The 25185-nt window shown below is 36.0% G+C and overlaps 3 protein-coding genes across 3 annotated transcripts; 2 read left to right on the plus strand and 1 right to left on the minus strand.

Moving 5' to 3' along the window:
* The first annotated feature begins 9578 nt into the window (after positions 1–9578).
* LOC105776192 (uncharacterized) lies at positions 9579–12949 on the plus strand. Its single transcript, XM_052622128.1, has 6 exons — positions 9579–10020; positions 10218–11208; positions 11286–11479; positions 11906–11942; positions 12118–12176; positions 12272–12949. Exons 1-6 carry the CDS (start codon positions 9920–9922, stop codon positions 12738–12740), a joined length of 1851 nt encoding a protein of 616 aa, XP_052478088.1. The 5' UTR covers positions 9579–9919; the 3' UTR covers positions 12741–12949.
* Positions 12950–13094: 145 nt separating this feature from the next.
* Positions 13095–22635, plus strand: LOC105776194 (uncharacterized). Its single transcript, XM_052621992.1, is given in 9 exon segments — positions 13095–13645; positions 14079–15017; positions 15111–15552; positions 16569–16669; positions 16987–17155; positions 17333–17548; positions 17715–18059; positions 18062–22059; positions 22160–22635. Coding segments are annotated over 8 exon segments (4794 nt in total). The 5' UTR covers positions 13095–13633; the 3' UTR covers positions 20632–22059; positions 22160–22635.
* LOC105775120 ((R)-limonene synthase 1, chloroplastic) lies at positions 20768–24276 on the minus strand. The gene is made up of 9 exons (XM_052621993.1): positions 24106–24276; positions 23913–24041; positions 22558–22714; positions 22424–22472; positions 22128–22346; positions 21833–22051; positions 21612–21750; positions 21283–21531; positions 20768–21210 (listed from the first exon to the last, which is right to left on the minus strand). The coding sequence occupies exons 1-9, from the start codon at positions 24274–24276 to the stop codon at positions 20917–20919; spliced, it is 1626 nt and encodes a 541-aa protein (XP_052477953.1). The 3' UTR covers positions 20768–20916.
* Positions 24277–25185: the final 909 nt, after the last annotated feature.

A 25185-nucleotide genomic window follows, 5' to 3' on the forward strand; every position in this document is an offset into this window, starting at 1 on the left:
CTCAGCATATTTCACTAATTTGAATAGTCCCTACAACATAAAACTTATAGCTTACTTCACAATTTAATCATTTTATCAATTCTAACTAGAAATTCTATCATTTAAATCTCTAATTCATTTTTTGTTCAACATGAATCATATCCAAAAATCTAAGAACTTACAAAATTTTAGCTTAAATTCAACAAAACTTTGTTCTAAGACTTCTAAAACATCAAAATTAAAAGAAAAGGACTTGATTGACTTACCTTTAAAGCTTTAAAACTTTAAATCCTAGTTTTCCTTTCTTTCTCTTTTCTTTTCTTTCTTTCTTTCTCCCTATTTCTTCTTTGTTTCGTCCTTGCCTATTCTGTTTCTTTCTTTCTTTTATTTCATTTTATTTTATTTACTTTATGTTATAATAATATAATATATTTAATTCTAAATATCTATTAAATGTTTAATCATATATTCACATTTTACACCATCAATACCATACAATTGTCACTATTTAATTTGTTTATCAAATAAAAATCTCATAATATAATTATTTAATTACTAATTATCTTTTACTTAATTTTCAAGTAAATAAATAAAAGTAATACACTTGTATTTTATTTTTACCATACACTTGGCAAAATCATAATTTATTATTAACCAAAAATCTTATACTAATTATTCAATTATTAAATATCTTTTAATTTAATAATAATTAATTATAAATAATAAATGTCTTATGCTTAATTAATAAGTAAATTAAATCAGAAACTACAAATATATATATTTTAATTACACATGTATTATTTTATCACCATTCATTTGTCAAAATCATAACTTATTTATCATATAAAATCTTATAATATAGTTATTTTGAATTAATTTAATATAATTTATAATATTTTAATTAAATAATATTTTATTATATAAATCAAGAAAATCTAAGATTTTTCCATGTATTGCCGCCTAATCTTAAGTCATTGGCTTATTTACCTATTTGGTCCCTATTTCTTCCTCCTAATCTACAATTAAACTTTTAACCTTTATTCACTTTAGTCTCTTCTTACTAATTACTCTAAAGTAGGATAAATTTACTTAATTAAAACATAATTAGACACACCACTAGATTCATAAATATTTCTGATAATTATCTACAGATTCAATTTTCTAAGACGGATGCCCGATACTACTCTTTTTCGATGACTATGAATTTTTGGGTCATTTCATAGCTGAAGTCAGTTAAAGTAGTTAGTTTGTTGTTAGCGGTACGCAGTTAGCTGTTAACATTAGTTAGCAGTTATCTTTGTATATTAAATAGTCTGCAAATGACTCTTAGAAAATATAGTGAACTGAGATATTTTGTATGTACTTTATAAAGTCTTGACATGGTATCAAGAGCTAGGTTCTTGGTGTAATTTTTTTGGGGGGGCATGGCTATAGAAGCTATTCCAACAGGTGATACTCCTAGGCATTCCTCTAATAATGGTGAAGCAGTTCACTCACATGGTTCTGGTAATTCTTCTTTGCATACTGTTCAGTATTTTTCTAAGCATGATACTATCAAACTCGGGGAACATAATTTCCTGTTATGGAAACATCAAGTTCTGTTGATTCTTGAAGGATATGATCTTGAGAGATTTTTTCTAGGTACTGTTTCCATTCCCTCACCCTTCATTTCTGGGAATGAGGGTCAACTCGTTGATAATCCCGCAATTTTTGTTCACAAGAGGTGGGATAAATTTTTGGCTTCTTGGTTGTTATCTACGGTTACAGATGATGTCTTGGTTCATCTCACAATGGCCAAGACCAGTCTTGAAAATCTGGATTGCAACTGAAAGACGATTTGGGAAAAAGTCAAACATCAAGATCTCTAATATGCGTCATTCTCTCTACTCGATCAAGAAAGGTAGCCTCACTGTTAAAGAGTATCTGTTCAAGGTTAAACAGCTGAGTGATGGTTTAACTGTAGCAGACAGTCTATTTATTGAACAAGAACAAGTTAGTATCATACTTGTAATACCCCAAAAATTTTTACAGTAAGATATTATCTTTGATATAATAAATAAGGAAATAAAGTGAAAAAAAGGGAAATTTTGGAGCTATGTCAATATTGGGAACTATATTATGACATATTAGTTCAAGAAAGGATTAAATCGCAAAAGTGAGAAAAGTTTTGTTGCCCAAGAGTAAATACTCAAAATTTGAGGGTTAAAGTATAAATATGAAAGAGTTAAAGGACCAATAGTGTAAATATTTTAAGAGTGGAATGATCTAGAAACTAAGTAAAATGGATGGATTAGGACCAAATTGAAAAAGGTGAAGAATTTTGAGGGACTAAATTGTAATTTTACCAAATTAAATGATGACTCAAGGATGGAATTTTAAAAGATTAGGAAGGGCAAAATGGTCAATTAGAGAGAGAGAATTCTAGAAGGTAATGATGATGTTGGTGATATTTTTAATTAATTAATTAGATAAATGTTATTTAATTAATATTTTATTAATTTTTAGTATTATTTTATTATTAAATGATTAATATAAAAGGGAGGAAAGATGAAGAGAATTCATCATCTTTCCCATGCACCAACGTGAGAAGAAGAAGAAAGAAAGAAAGTTTTCTTTTTTTTACAATTTGGTCTTTTTTACCAAAAATCCACCATTTTCACTTAGAATTCAAAGAAATTTCCATAACCACCAAGAGAGAAAATTGATAAGGAAACTATGGGGAGCTAGAATATCAAGCTAGATTCAAGAAATAAAGGCTGGATGAGAGAGAAAATCAAGCTAAAGATTAAAATCAATAGAGCAAGGTAAGAACATCAAGATTTCAATATATTTTGAGTTTGATATTATTGAAAAGTATGAAATTGATGTTAATGTAGGATTTTATTATATAAGGTTCTATGTTCTTGATATGTTAGTGAAGAAAAATAAGAGAAAAGTGAAGAAAAATAAGAGAAAGTGATGGGAAATACTATAGAGAAGGAATAAGGGTGTTATAAATTTAGTAATCAACATTTTACACTAAAACAGTTTTGGACAGCAGCAGTAGGTTAATTTTGAAAAATCACCATAAATCATGGAAATCGAATTAGAGGATGATAAAATATGAAATTAAATTTTATTGACTCTAGTTTCTCATAGAAGAAACAATGTAAGTAATGGAATTGTAAATCATGAGATATAATGAATTTTGTGAGACAAGGTCAGAATGAATTCGGGTTCCCCTATTCTGACTTTGGAAAATCATAAAAAATTGCATAAAAATAATTAGAGGTTAAAATTTACATGATTAAAATCATTAATGAGTCTATTTTTAATAGAAACAAACGTGAACATCATCCAAATCCCTTACAATGAGATAATTAATTTTTAGTGAAGAATGGTCGAAACTGTCAGACAGCAGAATAGGGATGACTTTAAAGAATAAATTGTACTTATTGGCTAAACTAAAAATTCTGAAAATTTTATGATAAGAAGATATTTGAGTCTAGTTTCTGGAAAAATTATCGGATCTTAATTTGGAGTTCCGTATCTCAAGATATGAATAATTTAGTGATTATTACGCAAGTGGACAGCTTTGAATGAATATATAAATAAATGGTGAAATTATAGATAATGTTACATATAAGCATGTTATATACATTAAGGATGTGGAATGGAGAGGAGGAGGAGGAAAATATATGATTATTCAACTAGCATGAGTTTTCTTTAAAAATGGTCAATTTACCTGTTTTAGGTTCAGGGACTAAATTGAACATATGTGAAACTTTAAGGGTAAATTTGTAAAAATTTCAAAAAGTGACCAAATTGCATGAAATGGATTGTTTTATTATTTAAATTAGTAAATTGAATGAAATATGAATTTAAATCAAGATTGGGTGGAAATTCGAGAAAAATAGAAATTTTCTAAAATGTCCCTGAATTTTGCTATTTCTGCAATTTAGCCTGGTAAGTTCGTATGAACTATATTTTGTATAATTTTAATAGAAGTGAATGCTATTTGGTAATGAATATTATATATGTGTGTGTTTTATTATTGGAATTGAATTATTATTGGTAATAGGTATAATTATTATATGTTTTGAAATGATTATCGGAAGCTCGATTGGGTTGAAAGCTTGCTGGAGATATATCACATTATCCATTGGTTCTATTGGTAATTTTGGATGATTTGATTCTGGTTATAATGACTTGTATAAGTTAAATTGGTTAATGATAACTCATAAATGTTTTTATTTTGATTGGTTATAAATATGAATGCTTGATGAAATGAAATGTCTAAAAATTAATTTGTAAACTCCGGTAATGCTCTATAACCCTATTCTGGGGAAGGATACGGGTTAGGGGTGTTACAATACTAGCTGGTCTTCCCATAGAATATGAATCTATTCGTGTTCTTGCCTCGACAACCCCTGTCTCTCTTGACTTGCTAATCGAAATGATTCTTGATTGTGAAGCACGACAGATGGTATCACTAACCGATGCTCCTTTGCAAGCCAATCTGGCTTCTCACTCTCAACAAGGTAGTACAGACAACTAGGGTTAGTTTACAGCCTCCACTTATTTTTTTTAGAAATCTAAGCAAGGACAAATGGGATAAGGCCGAGGTTGGTCTCGTAGACGAGCTCGTAGCAGTGGGCAGAGCTAGTCACGTTCTAGACCACAGTGTCAACTATGTCAAAAGATGGGTCACATGGTTCAGACTTGCTATCATAGGTTCGATGAGAATTTTTTTGGGGTAGAACCTGGTCATTCGGTGTAAGTTAATTGTCATCAACTTCATGGTCAAGGGATTTTTTTCTTTTTCTTCTACATATCCTTTTGTGCCTCACTGTTGTGGAACGTTCTCCTCTAGTATCGCTATCTCAAGTTAGTCTACTTCTTGAGGTTCCCTCTCCACTCCACTCGATCAGACATGGTACCCGGGCTCAGGGGCAACGAATCATATCACCCCTGACCTGTCCAATCTCACAATTGCTTCTCCCTATACAGGTACGACTCAAGTTTCTATGGGAAATGGTGAACTGGTTTCTATAAGTAGTGTAGGTTCCTCTACCTTATTGGCTAGTTCTAGGCTCTTACATCTCCGAAGTGTTCTCCATGTTCCTAATTTCTGTAAGAATTTGCTGTCAGTAGGGTAATTTGCAAGGGATAATGCTGTGTACTTTGAGTTTCATCCATTTTTGTGTTTTGTGAAGGACCCACAGACAGAGAGAACTCTACTAGTGGGCCACATACATAATGGCCTCTACAGGTTCGATGTTTCTCATGCTGCCCCTTCCAAAGCTCCTACAAAGCCCGTTAGTGCTAAGAAATTCAGCTCCACTCTTCTCAATAGTGCACAACTTACTTTTTCACCTATGTTGTGGTATGCCAGGCTGGGTCACCCTTGTAATAACATATTGAGTTAAGTGCTATGTACCTATAATGTCCCTTTCAAACATAATAGTTTACCTCATATGTATTCTTCTTGTCAGCTAGGAAAAGTACACAAGCTTCCTTTTAATCATTCAAAAATGATGTACTCATCACCCTTTGAACTTGTTGTTTCTCATGTTTGGGGACCAGCGCATGTGAAATCAAATGGATTTTCCTACTATGTGTCATTTGTTGATATGCGGAGTAGATATACATGGCTTTACTTTCTCAAGACAAAATTTGAAGTTCTCCAATGTTTTACTCATTTCCATCGAATGGTCAAGGTGCAATTTGGATGTTCCATTAAGATGCTTCAAAGCAGGTAGGGAGGGGAGTATCGAGCCCTTTTGAGTGAGCTCTCTCGACTTAGTATTCAACACAGGGTCACGTATCCTCACACTTCAGAACAAAATGGGGTTGCTGAAAGAAAACATAGGCATGTTGTTGACATGGGCCTTACTCTCTTAGCTCAAGCATCCATACCTTTGAGGTTCTGGTCATATGCCTTTGCTCATACAGTTCACTTAGTCAACAAACTACCCACTCTCATACTCCAACAATGCAGTCCTTATTGGAAACTCTACAACTTGCAAGCCACTTACTCTCAGCTTAAAGTATTTAGATGTGCCTGTTTTTCTTATTTGAGACCATTTCAATAACACAAGATGCAGTTTCGGTCAAATAGATGTGTTTTTCTTGGTATTGGCACTAATCAAAAGGGATACAAGTGTCTCGATAAAAATGGTTGCATTTTTGTTTCGAGACATATAGTGTTTGATGAGTCTAAGTATCCTTTTGCAAATGGAATCTCTCCACAGTCACCTTTGGCCTCTATTCGGTCAGACCATCAGAAATCTCATCTCCCTATGGTTTTACCTACTGACCATAGTGTTCCTATGGTATCTCCTTCCTCAGGGTCAAGTAGCTATCCTCCTCAAGCTAATTCGCCCACTAGTTCCTTTGACTTGCGTTCACCTTCTTCTTCAGGTCAGCATGGAGATCCCTCAACAATAGCTTCTGTTCCTTCCTTGGTTAATCAGTCTGATACTCCTTCGCGAGAACCCATCAATGTCAACCTTCATCCTATGCAGACTAGGTCAAAGAGTAGCATCTACAAGCCTAAGATCTTCTCCTTCTTTCTGACTTAGAATGAACCTACATCTATTTTAGAGGCATTTCAAAGCCCTGATTGGACAGCAGTAGCTCAGGCAGAATACAATGCATTATTTTCTAATCATACTTGGGACATTGTTTCTCTTCCTGAAGGACGTAGGACGGTTGGATGTAAGTGGATATTTAGAGTAAAAAGGCATGTTGATAGTTCGGTTGCAAGATAAAAATAACGATTAATGGTTAAAGGATATTTGCAAGAAGCAAGTGTTGACTTTCAAGAAACCTTCAGTCTTGTAGTCAAGCCAACAACAATACGAGTGGTCCTTACACTAGCTATTTCTTTTGGATGGGCTCTTAGGCAAGTCGACATTAACAATGCATTTCTAAACGGTGATTTACATAAAGAAATTTATATGGGGCAACCACAAGGATTCGAACAACAAGGTGTATCTGGTCAGCAGTTGGTGTATAGGTTGCGAAAAGCTTTGTATGGCCTTAAACAAGCACCTTGGGCCTAGTTTCACAAACTAAAGGAGTTTTGCTTGCTACCAAATTTGAAGCCTCGAAGGCTGACAATTTCCTATTTGTTCATCACTTGGGGTCAAAGTTGGTCTACGTTCTTATCTATGTGGATGATGTATTGTCACTGGGAATAATAGTCAAGCCATCAATCGTTTTGTACAAAGTCTGAATGCTCGATTTTCCTTTAAGGACTTAGGCCAGCTGAATTATTTTCTTGGCATAGAGGTCACTTACAATAAGGGTGGTGTTTTTCTAAGTCAGAAGAAGTATATATTAAAGCTTCTTCAAAGAGCCTCCATGGATCAATCGAAGGGCACCCCTACACCAATAACTACCACCTGCAAGTTGTCAGCTAATGAGGGGAGCCCTGTTGAAGATGAGCACCTTTATAGGAGCATTGTTGGGGCATTACAATATGTTGTAATCATAAGGTCAGAAATTGCCTTCTTAGTAAGTAAAGTATGTCAGTTCATATACAAGCCGTTGGATTCCCATTTTAAAGCAGTTAAGAGAATCCTGAGGTATCTTTAAGAGACGTTGGACTATGGTTTTTACCTGAGGGGTTTTCTGATGCCAACTAGGGATCTGATACGGATGATCGTAGGTCTACCTCTGGTTTTTGTATTTTTCTTAGAGGTAATTCTGTGTCCTGGAGCTCGAGAAAGCAACAAGTGGTATCCAGGTCTATAGCAAAAGCAGAGTACAGAAGTCTTGCACACGTTACTACATAAATGGTTTGGATTCAATCCCTACTGTCTGAACTTTCTGCTCCAAAGACTAAAGCCTTGGTACGGTGAAATAGTACAACTGTTGTTGCAGTTGCTGAAAATCCAGTCATGCATTCCAAGTTCAAACATGTCGAGTTGGACTTATTCTTTGTGAAGGAAAAAGTTGCAAGTGGGGTGCTCCAAGTAGATTATGTATCTAGCCAAGATCAAATCACAGATGTTCTAACAAAACCGTTGTCTGAAGGGATGTTCAACAAATTTAGGACTCAGCTTCGAGTGGTCAATAATGCTTGGAAAGCTCAAGGAGAAAGGAAAGCTTAATAAAGATCGAGGCATGTTATGAGTATCTGTTGTATAGCTAAAGACAGTTAAAGTAGTTAGTTTGTTGTTAGCGGTAGGCAGTTAGCTGTTAATGTTAGTTAGCACTTATCTTTGTATATTAAATAGTCTGTAAATGACTCTTAGAAAATATAGTGAACTGAGATATTTTGTATGTACTTTGTAAAGTCTTGACAAATAATTATGTTTATGTTTACTTTAGTACTTGAATTTGATGATGATAGGTGATAGGACGCTTGAAGATGTTGAATGGTGATGATAGGTGTTGGACGGTGATGAAGATATTGAAAAAGAGAGAATAGAAGACAAAAATAAAGAGATTAAAAATCCTTATGTTGTAAATAAGCAAAAATAAAATAAAATAATTTGGACTAATTATAAAGAAATCCTGGTTTTATTCAAAAGTAAAAAAAATACTACATGTAAATTAATCAATGGACTAATGTGCCATGTCAACATTCCGTTAATGGATTAATTGATTAATTCGAAAATTATTTTAGTTAGAGTGACTAAATTGAAAATACTTTTTAAAGTGGTCAAATAGGACAAACCCTATTTTAGTGTGATCATGGGTATAATTTACCCAAATATAAAAGTTTGATGATATGACATTTTAAGATTATGCGACATCATCACTTGAAAATTAATATATATAAATTTTGATAGAATCCAAATTAGGAACTAATATGAACAAAAAATGTTCAAGAACTAAGATGACAAAAGTTGCCAAAGTTAAGAACTAATGTTGCTTTATCCCTTAATTTTAAAAGTTGAGTTGTCAATGTATATTACAAATTTAAAAGGTAAAAGTCTCACGGAGGCCTTAATAGTCAGATTGTATTTTGCCCATTCTATTAAAAAATGGGAAAATTAGTTTATGTATGTTAGATGAAGAAGCAAATTGGTTCTTTTTGTTAAAATTCTCATCCATTTATATTGTTAAAAACTGGCATGACTGACAGAATAATCAAACAGTGACAAGTGGAGAGCCACATGAACCTCATATTGATATTCAATGATCAATTTCCAATAATAGAAATAGATGAAATTTTTAACAGAAGGACCAATTTGTTCTTTGATCTAACGTACTTAACTAATTTACTTATTTTTTAAGTAAAAGGGGCAATATGCAATTCAACTCCTAGTACAAGAACTTCTATGACATTTTTACCATTTATATACCCACAATGTATCGAAGTATAAACCAAATAAGTAAATACTGTAAAAGACCATCTGCGAATATTATAAGGACTAAATTTATAAGTGACAAAAAAAAATAGTAAATTGTGTAAAAGACCAATTGTGGATTGTCTACAAGACCCCATCCAAAGTAAAGATATGGCCCAAAACATTTTAGGGTTTGGTTTACCCTCAAAGATTCCATTTTTATAGTAGAAAAAGCCCAACAAGCTATTGACTTGTAATTGAAATTGCTCAAGTCAAGCCCTGGTTCGATGCCTAGTAAGGGATCATATCGATCCATGAACGAAGAAGAAGAAGAAGCGTACAACCAAAGAACACACAAACCGAGAGAGAGAACGAGACATTATTATTAGCTTTTTGTTGTGTTGTATAGTACACAAACAAACCATAGTGTGTAAGAGGCAACCCCCCCTTTCTTCTTCTTCTATAGCTTCTCCATTCTTCGATCGTTTTTTTCCTTATTATTTCCCTGTTTCAATAAATCGGGGGTTCCTCTTTCTTTTTCTTTTTTTTTTCCCTTTTTGATTTCTCTTTTTTATTTGTTAATACAAATTCTTTGTTCATAAATCGAGAAAGTGAAAGATTTTTGTGCTTTGGAGCGGGAAAAGAACAAAGGGAAGATGTCAAAGAAGAAAGCTTTCAGTGGCAGTACCATGACTTTAAAAGATTTTCATGGCGGTTCTATCCCTAGCGATCTTCCTTTACCTTCTGCCCCTGGCGTGTAAGTTCTCAAGATTTTAAATTACGTTTAATCTGATTCAGTTTTCTCTTCTTTCTTGCTCTTTTTGATGTGTAGTTATCTGGGTATGATACGAAATGTTAAAATTGAGTCGGTTTTTTTTGTTAGATCTGAAAACCCTTGGATCTGTTGTGAAACCCTAGTTTTTTTTAAATTGATATTGTATTTTATGGATACAGGACTGTTAGGCCTACCGATCGTTCAGGTTATGATAGAGCAACATCATGGGGAAACCAGGTAGGCCGACCCGATCATCGTGCCCGGCCCAATTCGTCACCTGCAACTAGGCATTTTGATGATAAATCTCCATTTCTTACTAGTTCAGTTCATATTGGTCGTTATTTTGATGAAGATGAAAGGAAGCCGTTGGATGGGGTTTCTGCCCCGCGTAGAACTATTGCCGATGAGAGTTTAGGGGTTCCTGTTAGTCAGATGGAGCTGAAGCCTGAGTCTGCTTATGCAGGGAGGGTTTCGGGTCGATATGGGTCTGCTTCGGTGTCTTCGTCAATGGGTGGTTCGGGGAATCTGTACTCTAGTCGAGTGTCCGAGGCTGCTGCTGTTGGTGTAAGTTCTCAGAGTTCTGGGGGGAACCGTGTGCAGGCTGTTTCTGGGTGGTATCCTAATGCATGGGCAGCTAGGAAGGAGGCGACAGCGAGTGCTGCTGAGACTGTACAATCTGTATGGTCTGAACAAAGTGCTGTCTCGAAGTTGGCTCATGCTAGTGCTATGGAAAAGATTTCCTCAGGTAGATGGCAGTCAAAGCAGTCTATTCAATATCAGAAAGATGTCGATGTTAGTAAACATTCAGAAACAGAAACCGGCTTGCACTCCCAGGGTTATGATGTGATTGCTGTGGCTGGGAGGGAACATTCTGATGTGATATCGGCAAGGCAAGTTGAAAGGGGTGTGAATGTTGAACATGGAATTAACTGTGGTAGAAAGGTGTCACCAGACTATGAGAGGAATCCTCGTCCTAACTTTTTGGAAGTTAAAGAAAACAGATCAGTAGTATATGGTGATGGAATTCCGTCAGCTCGATCAGATGGCAAATTTGGTGGTCCTAAGTTGCAGCCATCACCGTCAGAAGCATCTGAGCGGCCCAAGTTGAAGTTACTTCCTCGCACCAAGCCATTGGATAATTTAGAACCACCTTTTGTTGATGCTAAGCAGGTATTCATGTGATGCCATAGTATTGAAGCGTGCATTCGTTTTGTTCTCTCCTAATTCTGATAATTTTCTTGAAATAGGAGCAGCAGCAGTTGAGTGAATCTGTTCTTACTCATGGTGGAATTGGTAATGATTCATATGGATATGTGAATATTGTGAAACCTGGTTCAGCTGGTAGTGAGAATGGGAACCAGGCGGTGGAGCGTCCTAAGCTGAATTTAAAGCCTCGATCACAGCCTGTTGAACAGTTGGAGGGTAACATTGAGAAAGAAAGGTCAGTATGTGTCTAGACTATCTTATAGATGTGTATTCCTGTTATTATATAATTGCGAGCCTTTTTGAAAATTTGAATATGTTAAGTTTGCCTTGTATTATCATCTTTGGTAAGAGTAAATCATTGATGGTGAGGAACAGAAATGTTGAGATATGGAACTGTCAAATGTAATGCATTAGAGAACTGTGAACCATCGAGTCACATTTAATTTCTTATGAAGCAACTAAATAAAAAATGAAGGTGAATGGTTTTCTTAAATTTTGTTTGTCGTCTATTGGTCATTTTGCCATGCACAACTAATCTACCATTATTTGTATAATAGTTGCATCTTGTGCATCATAACTGGTTACAAATGGAGGTTGAATATATTGATTATTTAATGTTGAAAGGTTTATAAGTATTTATTAGTAAGTGTTACTGATGCAGAAATGCGTTGTTCGGCGGTGCTCGCCCACGAGAAATGGTGAGTGAATCTCTCTCCTGTCTGCTTGTTGGATTGTTTCAATGATTTTGGTTTTTAATCATTAATCTTTTTTTTTTTTTATGTCAACATAATTTGATTTATTATTATAGCTATACTTATTATTGGTACTTTGATTTTCATAATAACAGCTAAAGTATTGTGTTTTGCTTCTCAGGTTCTGAAGGAGAGAGGGATTGATGACAGCATCCATGAGCCGGACCAACATCCTGATAGGTAGTCATTTCTTTTATTTCATACTTTTCTAGAACATTTTGCCCTCGTTAACTTATTGGGTTTGTTATTCACCTATTGGCTATGGTTATGCGAAGGGTCGTCAAACATAATGTTCCGAGGAGTGAAAAAGTAGCAGAGCAAGCAGCTCCTCATCCCAGTGAAAGAGTTGGGAATCCTCCTGTTGATCAGAGAGCTGGAAGAAAATCTGAGAGAAACCATGGTGTTTACAATGAAAGAGTTGATACGCAGAGGAGGAACCGGCCTAATGAAAACCGGCGGAATGACAAGGAAATTGAGAGGCAGCAGCGGCAGGAGAGGCAGCCATCACCTGAGACCTGGCGTAAGCCTGCGGAACAGCCTAAACCAGTCTCTCCTGAAGCTGCTGGTGTGCGCTATGGAAAAGCAGCATCAGCTTTGGAGCTTGCTCAAGCCTTTTCCAAATCATTCTCAGATCAGAAAACAGATGATCGATATGCTGGGCAAAGGAGTCTTCCTGGCCGTCCTCAAATGCCCTTTTCTCGGCTGATGGGCCCAACTCCAAGGCCTCAGATAAATGGTTACTAAAATTTGGGAGGCTATTGTCTTCTTACCGGTGACCAGATTGTGTTACCTGTAATTCCCTAATTGGTTTTAGGATGTCAGTGATTATAGTTGTGCTGTATGACCTCATCATTTCATACAGTTGATCTGTCTTTGTTTTTTTCATTTAAAACAAATTTTCGGAACAATTGGCACACCAAATCAATTGCTATGTCATCTTTATTCGCCTCAAATGATTCCCAGATTTTGCTAGTGTTCTTTCAATACTCAGTTGCCCCACCAAACTGAAATTGCTGCATGTATAATCACACTCTTGAAGAACAATTATGCCAATTTTTTCATACTGTTTTTCGAGGGTGTAAATTTGCAATATATATACAGGTGGTTGGAAGTAGAGTGGATTTCTTCCTAATCCTCTTATATTTCGATTGAGTTCGTGATTGGTGGGAGGATTTTAGCTGAATGCTACATCGAAATCTGCAAAAATAAGCTTGTACTGAAAAAAAATGTCTTGTTGCTTTTGATTCCTTACCCTCCTTTCTCACTAGCCAATCCTCTAGCCTCTACTTACAAACTTTGTCTATTATGCTCAATTGTTCGTTGTCTAACCAACACCATACCAGCTTCAGCTTCTTCATACTATCAGCTTTTCTACTATTCTTTTCCTTTTGTCTTTCCATCATTTTTCATGTCCTTTATTCTCCTCGTTTGGCTCAATCCCCCAAAAGTGCACCACCCCCTTTTTGAACAGAGCACCTTTCTTTCTTTTTTTTTCTAAGCTCCATAAAGGTACAAAACATCTTTTATAGTCTAGTGGGTTTTTTTCATTTTTAAGTTTTGTTTATCTCAACAATGCAACACTGCTCTCTGCTGTGATCTTGAAAGTGGATGTCAATAGTGAAACTGAAAAGGTTTTCATGGTAGACAAGGTATATTGAGTTACTGTTCACCATTCAATCCTTCAATCTTTTCTTGTTTCTTGTAGGGATTCAATGATATTGACTACTCTAGTTTGTACTCAAATGTGTTGAATGTTGATATTATGTATACTCTCTTTTCATGCCTTTTTTTCTGATTCATACTGGTTTTTGTAATCTATACCTTTCACCAAGGATACTGGTCCCTAACAGGACCACTCTGAAAGCTTATTGTTGACAGCAACTTCTCACCATAATTGCCTAAGAATGAAAGATTCTTTCATCCTTCTCTATAGGGTTTAATTACTAGTATTTGATTCATATATATACTTTCATTTCATTTTGTTGAGTTGGTAACCACTTGGCTTTTTGGTGTGAAGTGATGAACTAAACATCATAGTATCATGTCCTATATAATTTATTTTCAATTTATTTGTTCATGCAGAAAACTCTTGCATCTTTCCCTGGTAGTTTCAAAAAATTGTTTGGTTATTTGATGGATGAGACAAAGGACCTGAAAGTGTTATTTCATGATTTTGAGGATGGAGCTGAGGGTTTTGAGCTAGTAGCAGCAAGGTTTTGCTATAACAAGAAGTCTCTAGATTGTATCAGCTTCTGGACCTGGTCCGAACTCCTTGTAGCTTTGAAAGAATGCCAAGATTTGCTTTCTGCTTCTGATTCTTCATTAATACTCGAGAAGATCCTCGACTGTGTTGTAACAAGGCTTGCCTCTCTTGTTGTTGCTAGCCCTTGCACATGTTCTTCAGAGAACACCAGAATATCTTGGTGGTTTGAGGATCTTCTGGTTTTGAAAATTGATTTGATTGACAAGGTAATAAGAATGTCGATAAGCCGGAACATCGATCATGCTATGATTAGTAAGTTCCTTTTATGTTATCAAAGATCAAGATTCCTTACTGCGACCCCAACTGAGAAGTGCAAAATCATGGAGGTCATGATCAATCTGCTCTCTTTGCTTGATAGGAGCTCCTTTTCTTGCAAGCTCTTATTTGGTATACTTCGAGTCGTTTCAAGCTTGAAAATTAGTTCACACCACAAATCCATTTTGGAAAATCTTATTGGTTCACAACTTGATAGAGCAACTATAGATTTTCTACTTGTCCCATCCTCACGCAGGAAAGGTTATGTGTATGATGTGAATCTTGTTCTAAGGCTGGTGAAAGCATTTTACATTGAAGGAAGGTGTTTCGTACTTGCATCCCGGTTGAGGAAAGTCGCTAGCTTGGTTGATTCATACCTTGTGGAAGTGGCAGCAGATTGCCACCTGAGCCCTTCAAAATTTGCAGCATTAGTCTTGGTGCTACCTGATGATGCAAGAGAATCCCATGATAGGCTTTTTCAAGCCATAGACATTTATCTTGAGGTACTATTGCTATTAACTTATTAACTGTTCTGCACAAAATTTGGTCATATGCTTAGGATCAATGCTAACCCAGAAACTCGAATAACTGAACAGGTTCATGGTGGACTATGCGAAGCAAAGAAAATGAAAATCTGCAGTGCACTTAACTATGCAAAGCTCTCAACAGATGCATTGAAACACTTAGCTAGAAACCCGAAATTTCCTTCAAGAATAGCAATACAAGTTTTCATCAACCAACAATCCAAGCTTGAAAACTTATTTGAGGACAAAACACACCTTGTTGACACCTTTAGTAGTTCGGTTTTTGCCGAGGAAAGTATTGACGAGAAGGTGAGTTCCGATCAAGTCCTTGTGTATGCGAAAAGAATCAACCTTCCCAACAAAGCTGAGCACCTTGATGTACAGCTGCAAGCGATGCAGTGCACAATAACAGAACTGGAAAAGTACTGTGGGATAATGCAGACTCAAATAGGAAATATTCCAAGAACAAGATTATCAAGCCTTGGTAATAATGCTAGGTTCTTACCAAAACTATGTTCTTGAAACATTACATGTTTGTAGAGATGAAGGCAATTAATGTAAATGCAAAGATTGTTATTTTTTTGGTGAGAAATTTTTTGTAAAGAATGAACAAGCCGGTCATTAAGCTTGTCAGAGTTTCATGGAGAATGAGAATTGCATAATGAACTAATGATTTAATTTAACTATGAATAAGAGACATGGAAGGATGTATAAATTATATGCCACTGCGAGAAATTGTTTATTTCAACCTTGGCTTGTGTGAGCCATAAATGAAGTTGGACCAGCATTATTGTAAAGGCACTGCTGATATTGAATTATATAATTGATACAATCCCAAAAAACTCTGACAACATGTTTGGTTGGGGGAATAGGAATGCATTCCCCCAATTCGGCGGGCCTACCACCAAACCGTCCCTGTACTATATCTCAGATTACATTTTGGTCCTTTTACTGAAAAAAATGAGTGAGCTGGTCCCTGTACGTTAGATGAAGGAGCAAAATCGTCCCTTTGTTAAAATTGTGCCGTTAAAAGCTTATTTTGGTGTTTTATGTATAAGGCATAATAACAATTTTAGTCCTTAACCTTTACATTTTTATTCATTTTGGCCCCACTCTCTTATTTGGTGTTTAAAGGAGAGATTATTTTGCTACTTTATCTAATGTATAGGATTAATTTGCAATATGAGGTATAGTACAGGGACTACTGTAATACTTTTACCAATCCAGTCTACCAAATGGTGGAATGCTGTGCTGTGACATTAATGAATGCCATGTTGGATATGATGAAATTATAGGTCAAATTCAGATTTTGGTCCCTCCATCTTTACTTTTATAATATCATGCCCTTTCAAGTAATTTTGGCTTTTGGCTCGATTCTTCAAGAAGCAAGGCACCTTCTTTTCTATAGAAGAGTCCTTGGACTGCAACATTATTGCTTCATCTCTCTGCAGGAGATCTAACCATAAAATCGAAAACAAAGGACCCAAAGGGAAAAACAATGATCAGAGGCTGAGATTCTAAATAAAACAGCAGAGATGTTGGAGAAGATAGGATTGAGAGGGACTCATTGGGTGATTGATGCTTCACATTGCCAAGGATGTTCTTCTCAGTTCACTTTCATCAATCGCAAGGTTTCGAGCTTTAATCCCTTCATCATTTCACTATTCTTGTCTTTTTTTTTCTCTCTAATTCAATACCCATATATCAAAATTTGTGATTTTTATTTTCCAATTATGTGGGTCAGTTTCCAATTTTAGTATTTTAGTTTACTTCAAGAATTTCTGGGTTTGTATTGGATAATTGGATATGAGCTTCTTTAGTTGGTTAACTTATAGTTAAATTTCAACTTTGAGTTTCATTAGTATCCTACTTTAGTAAAGCAAGATGTATAATTTATTTTGTGATGATTTTACTTGTTATTGATTGTCTTTTTATTATGAATTATCAGCACCACTGCCGAAGATGTGAGGGCATATTCTGCTATAGTTGCACTCAACACAGAATGGTTTTACGTGGACATGGTGATTCACCTGTGCGTGTTTGTGAACCTTGTAAAAACCTAGAAGAGGCTGCTCGATTTGAGTCCCGACATGGATACAAAAGTAGAGCTGGGAGAGGTATAATTTTTGTTTTGGTTATTACATAAAGTCCCCTCATTTTCACTGTGTAGTGCATTTAGTCATTGATACTACTGTCTCACTCCGTTATCACTGTTTTTGTACTCATGGTTTGCTTGTTTGTTTGCTCATGAGGATTTATCTTTGATATCAAAAGGGTTAAATTGTTTTGCACAGGTCGTTTGAAACCAACTGTGAACGATGAGGATGTTGCTTTCAACCAGATTTTAGGGGGTGGCATAAAGGAATCATCCTCATCAGGAGTAGCTTTAAACAATGACACGACTCCTAGTGTTCAAGGGGCTACATGTTCCAATGTTCAAGAAGTTGTCGGTCATGATGGGGGAGGAGAAATACATAAAAGTCCGTCTGTTGATCAGTGTATGCAGAATGGTATGGCGTTATCCAGTCCAGAGAAATTGCGCCAGCAAGCATTGGATGAAAAAAGGAAGTATAAAGTTCTTAAAGGAGAGGGGAAATCCGAGGAAGCTTTGAGGGCCTTTAAGAGAGGGAAGGAGCTAGAGAGACAGGCTGAGTCTTTGGAGATGCATATAAGAAGCTGAGTCTTTGGAGATGCATATAAGAAAGAATGGTAAAAATAGTTTTCCATCCGACAACATGTCTGGGATCCTGAATAAAGAAGTTCCAGAGGAATATGGCAGAAAAAACAAGGTTTGTCATCCAGCCAGTAGGGATAAGGATGACCTGGCTGCTAAACTCAGGGAATTGGGATGGTCTGATATGGATTTACGTGATGATGATAAAAAGAACACAAATTTGAGTTTGGATGGTGAATTATCTTCTCTTCTTGGAGAAATTCCGGAGAAGATTAATGGTCATGGCATTGACAAGACCGAGGTTGTTGCCTTTAAGAAAAAGGCTCTTATGTTGAAGCGTGAAGGGAAGCAAAAGAAGAACTGAAGAGAGCCAAAATTTTAGAGAAGCAACTTGAAGAACAAGAACTATTGGCTGGCGCTGAAGATTCCGATGATGAGGTATCTGCAATAATCCGTAGTATGGACAATGATAAACAAGATGAAATTTTAATGCAGTATGAACATACGCAAGGCCTTGACTTTGATTACCTTATGGAAACTGCTGATGATCTTGGTATTGATAGTAATCTTGAAGTAACTGATCAGGATATGGAGAATCCGGAAATAGATGCTACTCTGAAATCATTCGGTTGGACTGAGGATTCTAGTCCTATCGAAGATGTTACAACACAGTCTGCTCTTGTTAAAAGGGAGGCACTACTAAATGAAATTATTTCGCTAAAGAGAGAGGCTCTTAGTCAAAAGCGTGCAGGTAATGTTGCAGAGGCAATGGCTATGAAGGGTGTGAATCTGAAACCAGCATCAAAGAGTAGATTGACGATTCAGAAAGAGCTTCTAAGTTTGAAGAAGAAAGCCCTTGCTTTGAGACAGCAAGGAAGATTGGATGAATCAGATGAAGAATTGCAGAAGGGCAGGATTCTCGAGCAGCAGCTTGAAGAAATGGAGAATACTTCCAACATGAAGGCTGCACAGGTAACTAGTAAGGGGAAGGATTTGAAACACGAGCATCCTAATGTATCAGACACTCTGCCTGTTGAAGGAGATGTTATGGAACAAGACTTGCATGATCCAACTTGCCTTTCGATTCTAAGGAACTTAGGTTGGAATGACAGTGATGACGAGCTTTCGAACTCTTCCCTGAAACATTCTGAACAAAATGGTTCTAAGAAAATTATTGAATCTTCTTCTGCTCATGCCCCTCCTAAAATCCTGACTAAGGCATCGAGAAGAACTAAAGCTGAAATACAACGGGAGATATTAGGCTTGAAAAGGAAAACTCTTTTGCTGAGGCGCCAAGGAAATCCTGATGAGGCAGAGGAAGTGTTGGAAACAGCAAAAGCACTAGAGGCTGAGATGGCAGAGATGGAGGCACCAAAGAAAGTGGTCGAATCAAGGTTTCCAAAAGAAAAAGCCGCTATATCTGCCCATAAAGGTGCTGCAGAAGAAGAAGATGCGGAGAATATTACGGAGAATGATATGACTGATCCACCTCTACTCTCAATGCTAAAGAATTTGGGTTGGAAGGATGAAGAAGCTGAACCTATAACTATGCAGGAAGAGTACTCTAAAACTCTTGCCAGTGAGACATTACATTCTAGCCATCCATCGAGCAGTCAACCCTCTTCAGGAGTTCGAGTTTCACCACCAAGAAATAAAGGGGAAATCCAAAGAGAACTTCTGGGTTTGAAAAGAAAGGCTCTTGCCCTTCGACGAAATGGGAAAGTTGAAGAGGCCGAGGAATTGTTGCAAAGGGAAAAGGTACTAGAAGCCAAAATGGCAGGATTGGAAGCTCCGAAATCTGAGCTTGTGGTTGAGTCATCCAAGGACAGTAAATCTGAGAACTTTGAATCATTTGCTAACCACAAGAGGCTAGGGAATTCAAAAAATGAAGTGATAGTAAAGAAAGAGCCATTTGTAGACAACCAACCGTCGGTAGAAAAATCGGATCCTGTAGGGCTAAACCCTCCATCAAACCAGTCTGCAAACATAATGGAACTTTCGACTGTTGATGACCTGACAAATTCACAGATACCTGCAAAATTGGAAGAGACAGGTCACTTTGAATCCAACTTCTTTTCTCGTGGTAGACCCGATGTTCAATTGGCTTGCCAAGATGTTATAACCAAGAATGAAGATTCCACTGGAAAAACTAGACTGCTTAATGAAGAGAAGTCATATTTGTCTCAGAACAGCCAAGATTCACGTAGGCGAGCAGTTTTGTCTCACAAGAGAAAGGCACTTGCTTTGAAGAGAGATGGAAAACTGGCTGAAGCTCGGGAAGAACTTCGACAGGCAAAGCTGTTGGAGAAGAGTATGGCAGAAGATGACACTCCTCCAAAATTCGGTTCTAATGATGTGTCAACATCTGCATTCACTGTTTGTTCTGGTGCAGCAATTGAGCAAGGTACACCAGCTTTCGCTCCGAAACCACTTTCTGGTCATGTTCACTTCAAGTTGCAACAGGAATCCCTCAGTCATAAGCGGCAGGCTTTGAAGCTGCGAAGAGAAGGTCGAATGCAAGAAGCAGAAGCCGAGTTTGAATTAGCTAAGTCTCTTGAAGCTCGGTTGGAAGAGTTGGGTGGTCATGCTTCAACCAAGTCATCTAGCAATAGAGCAGAACCAGTAGATGATGTAGTTGTTGAAGATCTTCTCGATCCTCAACTTTTGTCTGCCCTCAAAGCAATTGGATTGGACGATTCTAGTGCTATGGCTCAGGGCCCCAAAAGAACAGAGTTTGTATAACCCAATGTTGCCAAAAGTGAAAATGTTAACCAAGAGTGAATCCAATTGGAAGAGCAGATTAAGGCGGAAAAGGTAAAGGCTGTAAACTTAAAAAGATCAGGCAAACAAGCTGAGGCTTTGGATGCACTTCGGAGGGCGAAAATGCTGGAGAAAAAGCTGAATTCCTTGTCCGCGTGATAACATTCCATTTTCGGTTCGGAAAAACTTCTGTGTCTGGATTGAGGTACATACTATTCGAGGTCACTATGTGAAATAAAAGTCAAATAATTCAGATGATATATTATCAGCTCACGTGTATGCTAAGTTTTCATCATAGATGGAAAATGTATCTTTATTTGTATTTTGCAGATTATTTGTTACAAAAGAATAAACATGTTGAAGCTTTCTAGCGTTCTTTTCAGAACCCTCACTATATTCATCTTCGCTGTAACATCCCCATTGAGAAAAGGGTAGTTTCATCTTCTACAACAGGAAGTGATCGAAAAGTAACGACATTGCATGATCTTTAGTCTTGTGGTTGTGAGATCCATGTCCATCTCCATGTTGATAAATACAATGTGCAGTCCTCACCAGGTTCAGTATGATCCCAATAGCAGTCTGGGATAACAGTGACACTGCAACTCGGTGCGTATTTACCTTTTTCCATGCCTCTCTCATTAGATTCTTTACGTGTTCATGGGCAACTTCCTCAGACACTCCATTTTCATGCATGTAACATTGGATAGATTTCGCAACATCACCTCTCTTTAACTCGTCCTGAAATTACAATTGAAATGCGATCAGTTCATTGGATTCAAAGTTCTTACAGTTCGGCTGTAGCTTTCATACCGATGAAGTTCCTAAATCATCTTGAAGTCGAAAAATCACAGATGACCAATATAACAAGTCAGGGTAGCTTTCAAGGAATTCTAATTCCTTCTGGTTTGTCTGATTCGTCACAAACAGACTTGCTTTAATTGCTACTAAAGGGCCTGTTATCGATATCCAAGCATTTTTCATGTACTCTTCAAAAGTTGGTGTATATCCACTGTGGTACCATCTTGCCTCCAACAAGTAGGATCTCAGTAAATCAACCCACTGAGGCCATAAGAAGAGCACCAGAGTTATGAAAATTTGTTACAATGTCTTAAATCTGAATCACAGAGATGATAAGTTACCGTCTTTTTAAGATTTGACACAATATCGTGACCTTGCTCCTTGAGAATGTTGTAAGCCATCTCGTTAACCGTGTTGTAAAGTGCAAGGAAGCATATCTTCATATAGTCTGGAAGTTGTTTCATTGCCTTAATATCCCACCTGCAACATGTAGGAAAGTAGAAATAAGATTAACTATAGGCATGTCCTAGAGATTGCTTGCCTAAACATTTTTCCCACCAACCTCTCAACGGCATCGGTAAAGAGCTCGAGTTCATCCAGTGTACCATACACGTCATAAATATCATCTATCACCGTGATTAGAGCAATGGCCTTTGTAAGAGTTTTCCGGCAGCTTCCGAACCGAGGCTCGAAATCTATCCCTACTGTCCATAAGAAGGATTCCACCAATCTATTCCTGGCAAACCTCAGTATCTCCCCAAGACCAGTGTTCTTCCACCACCTTTGCAGGTAAATTGAAGGGCATGAAAACCAATTACATAATTTTATGTTTCATTTATGTCGATATATAGGTATACCTTGACAGATCTTTGAGTTCTTCTTGATGCAGTGCTTGTAAAATGTTGAAGTCCAACTTTGCTAGCTGTAATACAATGGGGTTCAAATCCGCTTGTCTTTCATATACATCGATGTACCACCTTGCTTCAAGCCTCCGCATTCTCCAGTGTAATGGAAGCTCCATGGCATGCTTGACTTGAATGGTAAGAATAGGATCCACATGATCACCTTCCACATATCTGAGTTTTTAGATGTAAACTCCCAAGCTGCTTCCATTATGCTTTCTCCTTCAAAACAATAGTGTGAAGCTTCATACAAGCTCATCATTGCCTTGACATCATTACACAAAGATAGCATGACCTCGCCTGCCTTATCCCGAAAACCGTCGAAAACGAGCAAAACCAGTTATTACAAACACCCCCCAAACAAGAATTATAAAACATTTAGTACCTGAGGAAGAATGATATCCATGTTGTCTCAGGAGCCTAAATTCCAAAGCAGTCGCATATAAATTACCCTTTTTCATTTGATCGTTGCTGTTCTTATACACATTCAGTAAAATGTTATTAATCTCATCGTCAAAATGATATGATAAGTGTGAGCAAAACTCGATTCAACTTGAAAAAATAAAAAAAAATTTGAATTTCGAGTTAAACGAATCGAGTTATTTGAATCAACTCGAATTTTTTTTTTGAATTTCGAGTTCAAATCGAGTTGAGTTTTCGAATTCGAATAACTCGAATAATTCGAATATCAAACTATAATATTTTACATTTTTACCCTAAACTCCCAAACCTTTTTATTTTTCCCTCAAAACTTTTACTTCTTCCCACTTCCCCTCAAAACTTTTACTCCTCTCCCCTCCCAACCTCCCAATCTACCCAAAATTCATTTCCCACCAAAATTTTACTCTCTCATTTACTTTTTCTCAAAATTTTACTCCCAAAAACCCTCAAAACTTTTTATTTTCCCCCAAAATTTTTACTCCCTCCCACTTTTCTCCTAAAACTTTTATTCTCTTCCCATCCCACCTCCCATCTACCCCAAGCCCTGCCCCCTCCAATTTTTTTTAATATTTTCCCTCCAAAATTTTACTCCCCTATTTACTTTCCCTCAAACTTTTATTCCTCAAAACTTTTTATTTTCCTCCAAAACTTTTACTTCTCACCCTTTACTCTCAAAGAAAAAATCAAAATTATCCAAAAAAAAATCACTAAGCATAAATAGTAATAATTTTATTTATATCTACTATTTATATTATTAAATGAAATTTCACATTTTATATTATTTATATTATTGAATTGTTTAGTCATATTGAATATTTATATTAAAATTGAATTATTAATTATGCTATAAAATATTCATGTTAAAATTTTATATTGGTATCAATTTCACATTTTATTTTTAAAATAACTTTTATTAAAAAATCATATTTTTACATTTAATATATTTTTAATTCCAAAATACATAGTGACAAGAATCAAGATAATTGAAACAACTAAGCAAACAAAGAAGCTAACCAAGATATAAAAATTAATAAATAAATTATGAGGTGATGAAAGTTAATAAAAAATTTGATTAAGGTGGTCAATTTTTATTACGATAGGTGACAATAGTTACAATGACCCAAAATTATTTTTTAAAATTTAACTCGAACAAATATATTTGATTCGATTCGAATTCCATTTCACTCGACTCGATTCGAGAAAACTTCAAATAAAGTTAGGATGATAAAACGAGATTCGAAAACTCGATTAACTCGAAAATTTTCGATTCAATTCGATTGGATTCGATCGAATGCTCACCCCTAGATATGCTACTCCAAGCCTCTGCAAGTTGTCAATCATCTCAAGCTGTTCCAATGGTTGGTCACCTATCATCATCTTCTTCACTGTTCCTTTCAGCTCTTCAACTTGTCTTGTATACTCATCTCCCTGAAATTCAATAGTTTAGTATCAATGACACAAAATTATGATGAACTGATAATGATAATCATACCTTATAATTGCTGTTCAACAACTGCAGATCATCATCATTCCAAAGGCAAGGTTGATAATTCCCTGACCTCCTATTGGTCCATGAATGAGATATTTTGGTGCTGGCCACAAATGTGACACTCCCTCTACATCTTGGTGGGATTGATGGTGCAATGTTTGGGTTTTTTACCATAGAAAAATGGAGTTAATGAAAGAAAGGATGAAGCCATTGACTATAAAAAATTTCCTATTAATGGATAGTTTAGTTTTAGCTGAAAAATACTATATAGAGGGATTTAAGAGTCGGTGCTGCAAACAGATTACAATCTACTTGCATCAATTCCTTTGCTTATCGTGATTTTTTGAGGTCCGAGCAATTAGATTTTCGATAGTTAACTCCAAGAAAAGTCTCACGAAATTCTATGTTTTTTTTTTTTTTAAAGTTTGAGAAACACGTTAGATGTTGGAAAGTATACGCGGGGATTAATTAAATTGAGAATCAATTGTATATCGGTTTAGATAAAAGAATTGAATCAGTTTTTGAGCGAATCATTTAAAATCAGTTGAATCGGGATAACAAGTCAATTGAAAGTTTTATATTTTTTAATAATTTTTTAAGTGAAATCATACCAACATTCAAACCTAAAAAATAATTAGTCTATAGATACGAGAAATCAACTTTACTTAATGTTTGTTGTAATGATAGTTAGAACAAAAATAAGCAATGAAAGAAAAATAAAAATAGAAAAGAAGCAACACAACTGATCTTTGTTTACGCGATTCAGACATGACAGTTCTACGTTTGTAGAGCCTTGCTCAGAATGTACTCTTATTCAATCACCAAATCAAATAACCAGAACAATCTGTCTCTATCAACTAAAGCCTATAATGGTCCATAACCCCTTATAAGCTAAGTTCATGCGGTCCCAATAGAGAACAATACCATAATCAACATACACCTATGCTAACTCTCCACTCCACTCAAGAGAATTTATCAATAAACAACCAAGAAAATGAAACACTCAGCTCAGCTGATAAGTCCTTGAAAAACTCCCTTAAGTAAATATGATATTTATCTCTAAAAAATAACACTTGTATGCTT

Source organism: Gossypium raimondii, chromosome 10, assembly GCF_025698545.1.
Source record: "Gossypium raimondii isolate GPD5lz chromosome 10, ASM2569854v1, whole genome shotgun sequence".
NCBI lineage: Eukaryota > Viridiplantae > Streptophyta > Magnoliopsida > Malvales > Malvaceae > Gossypium > Gossypium raimondii.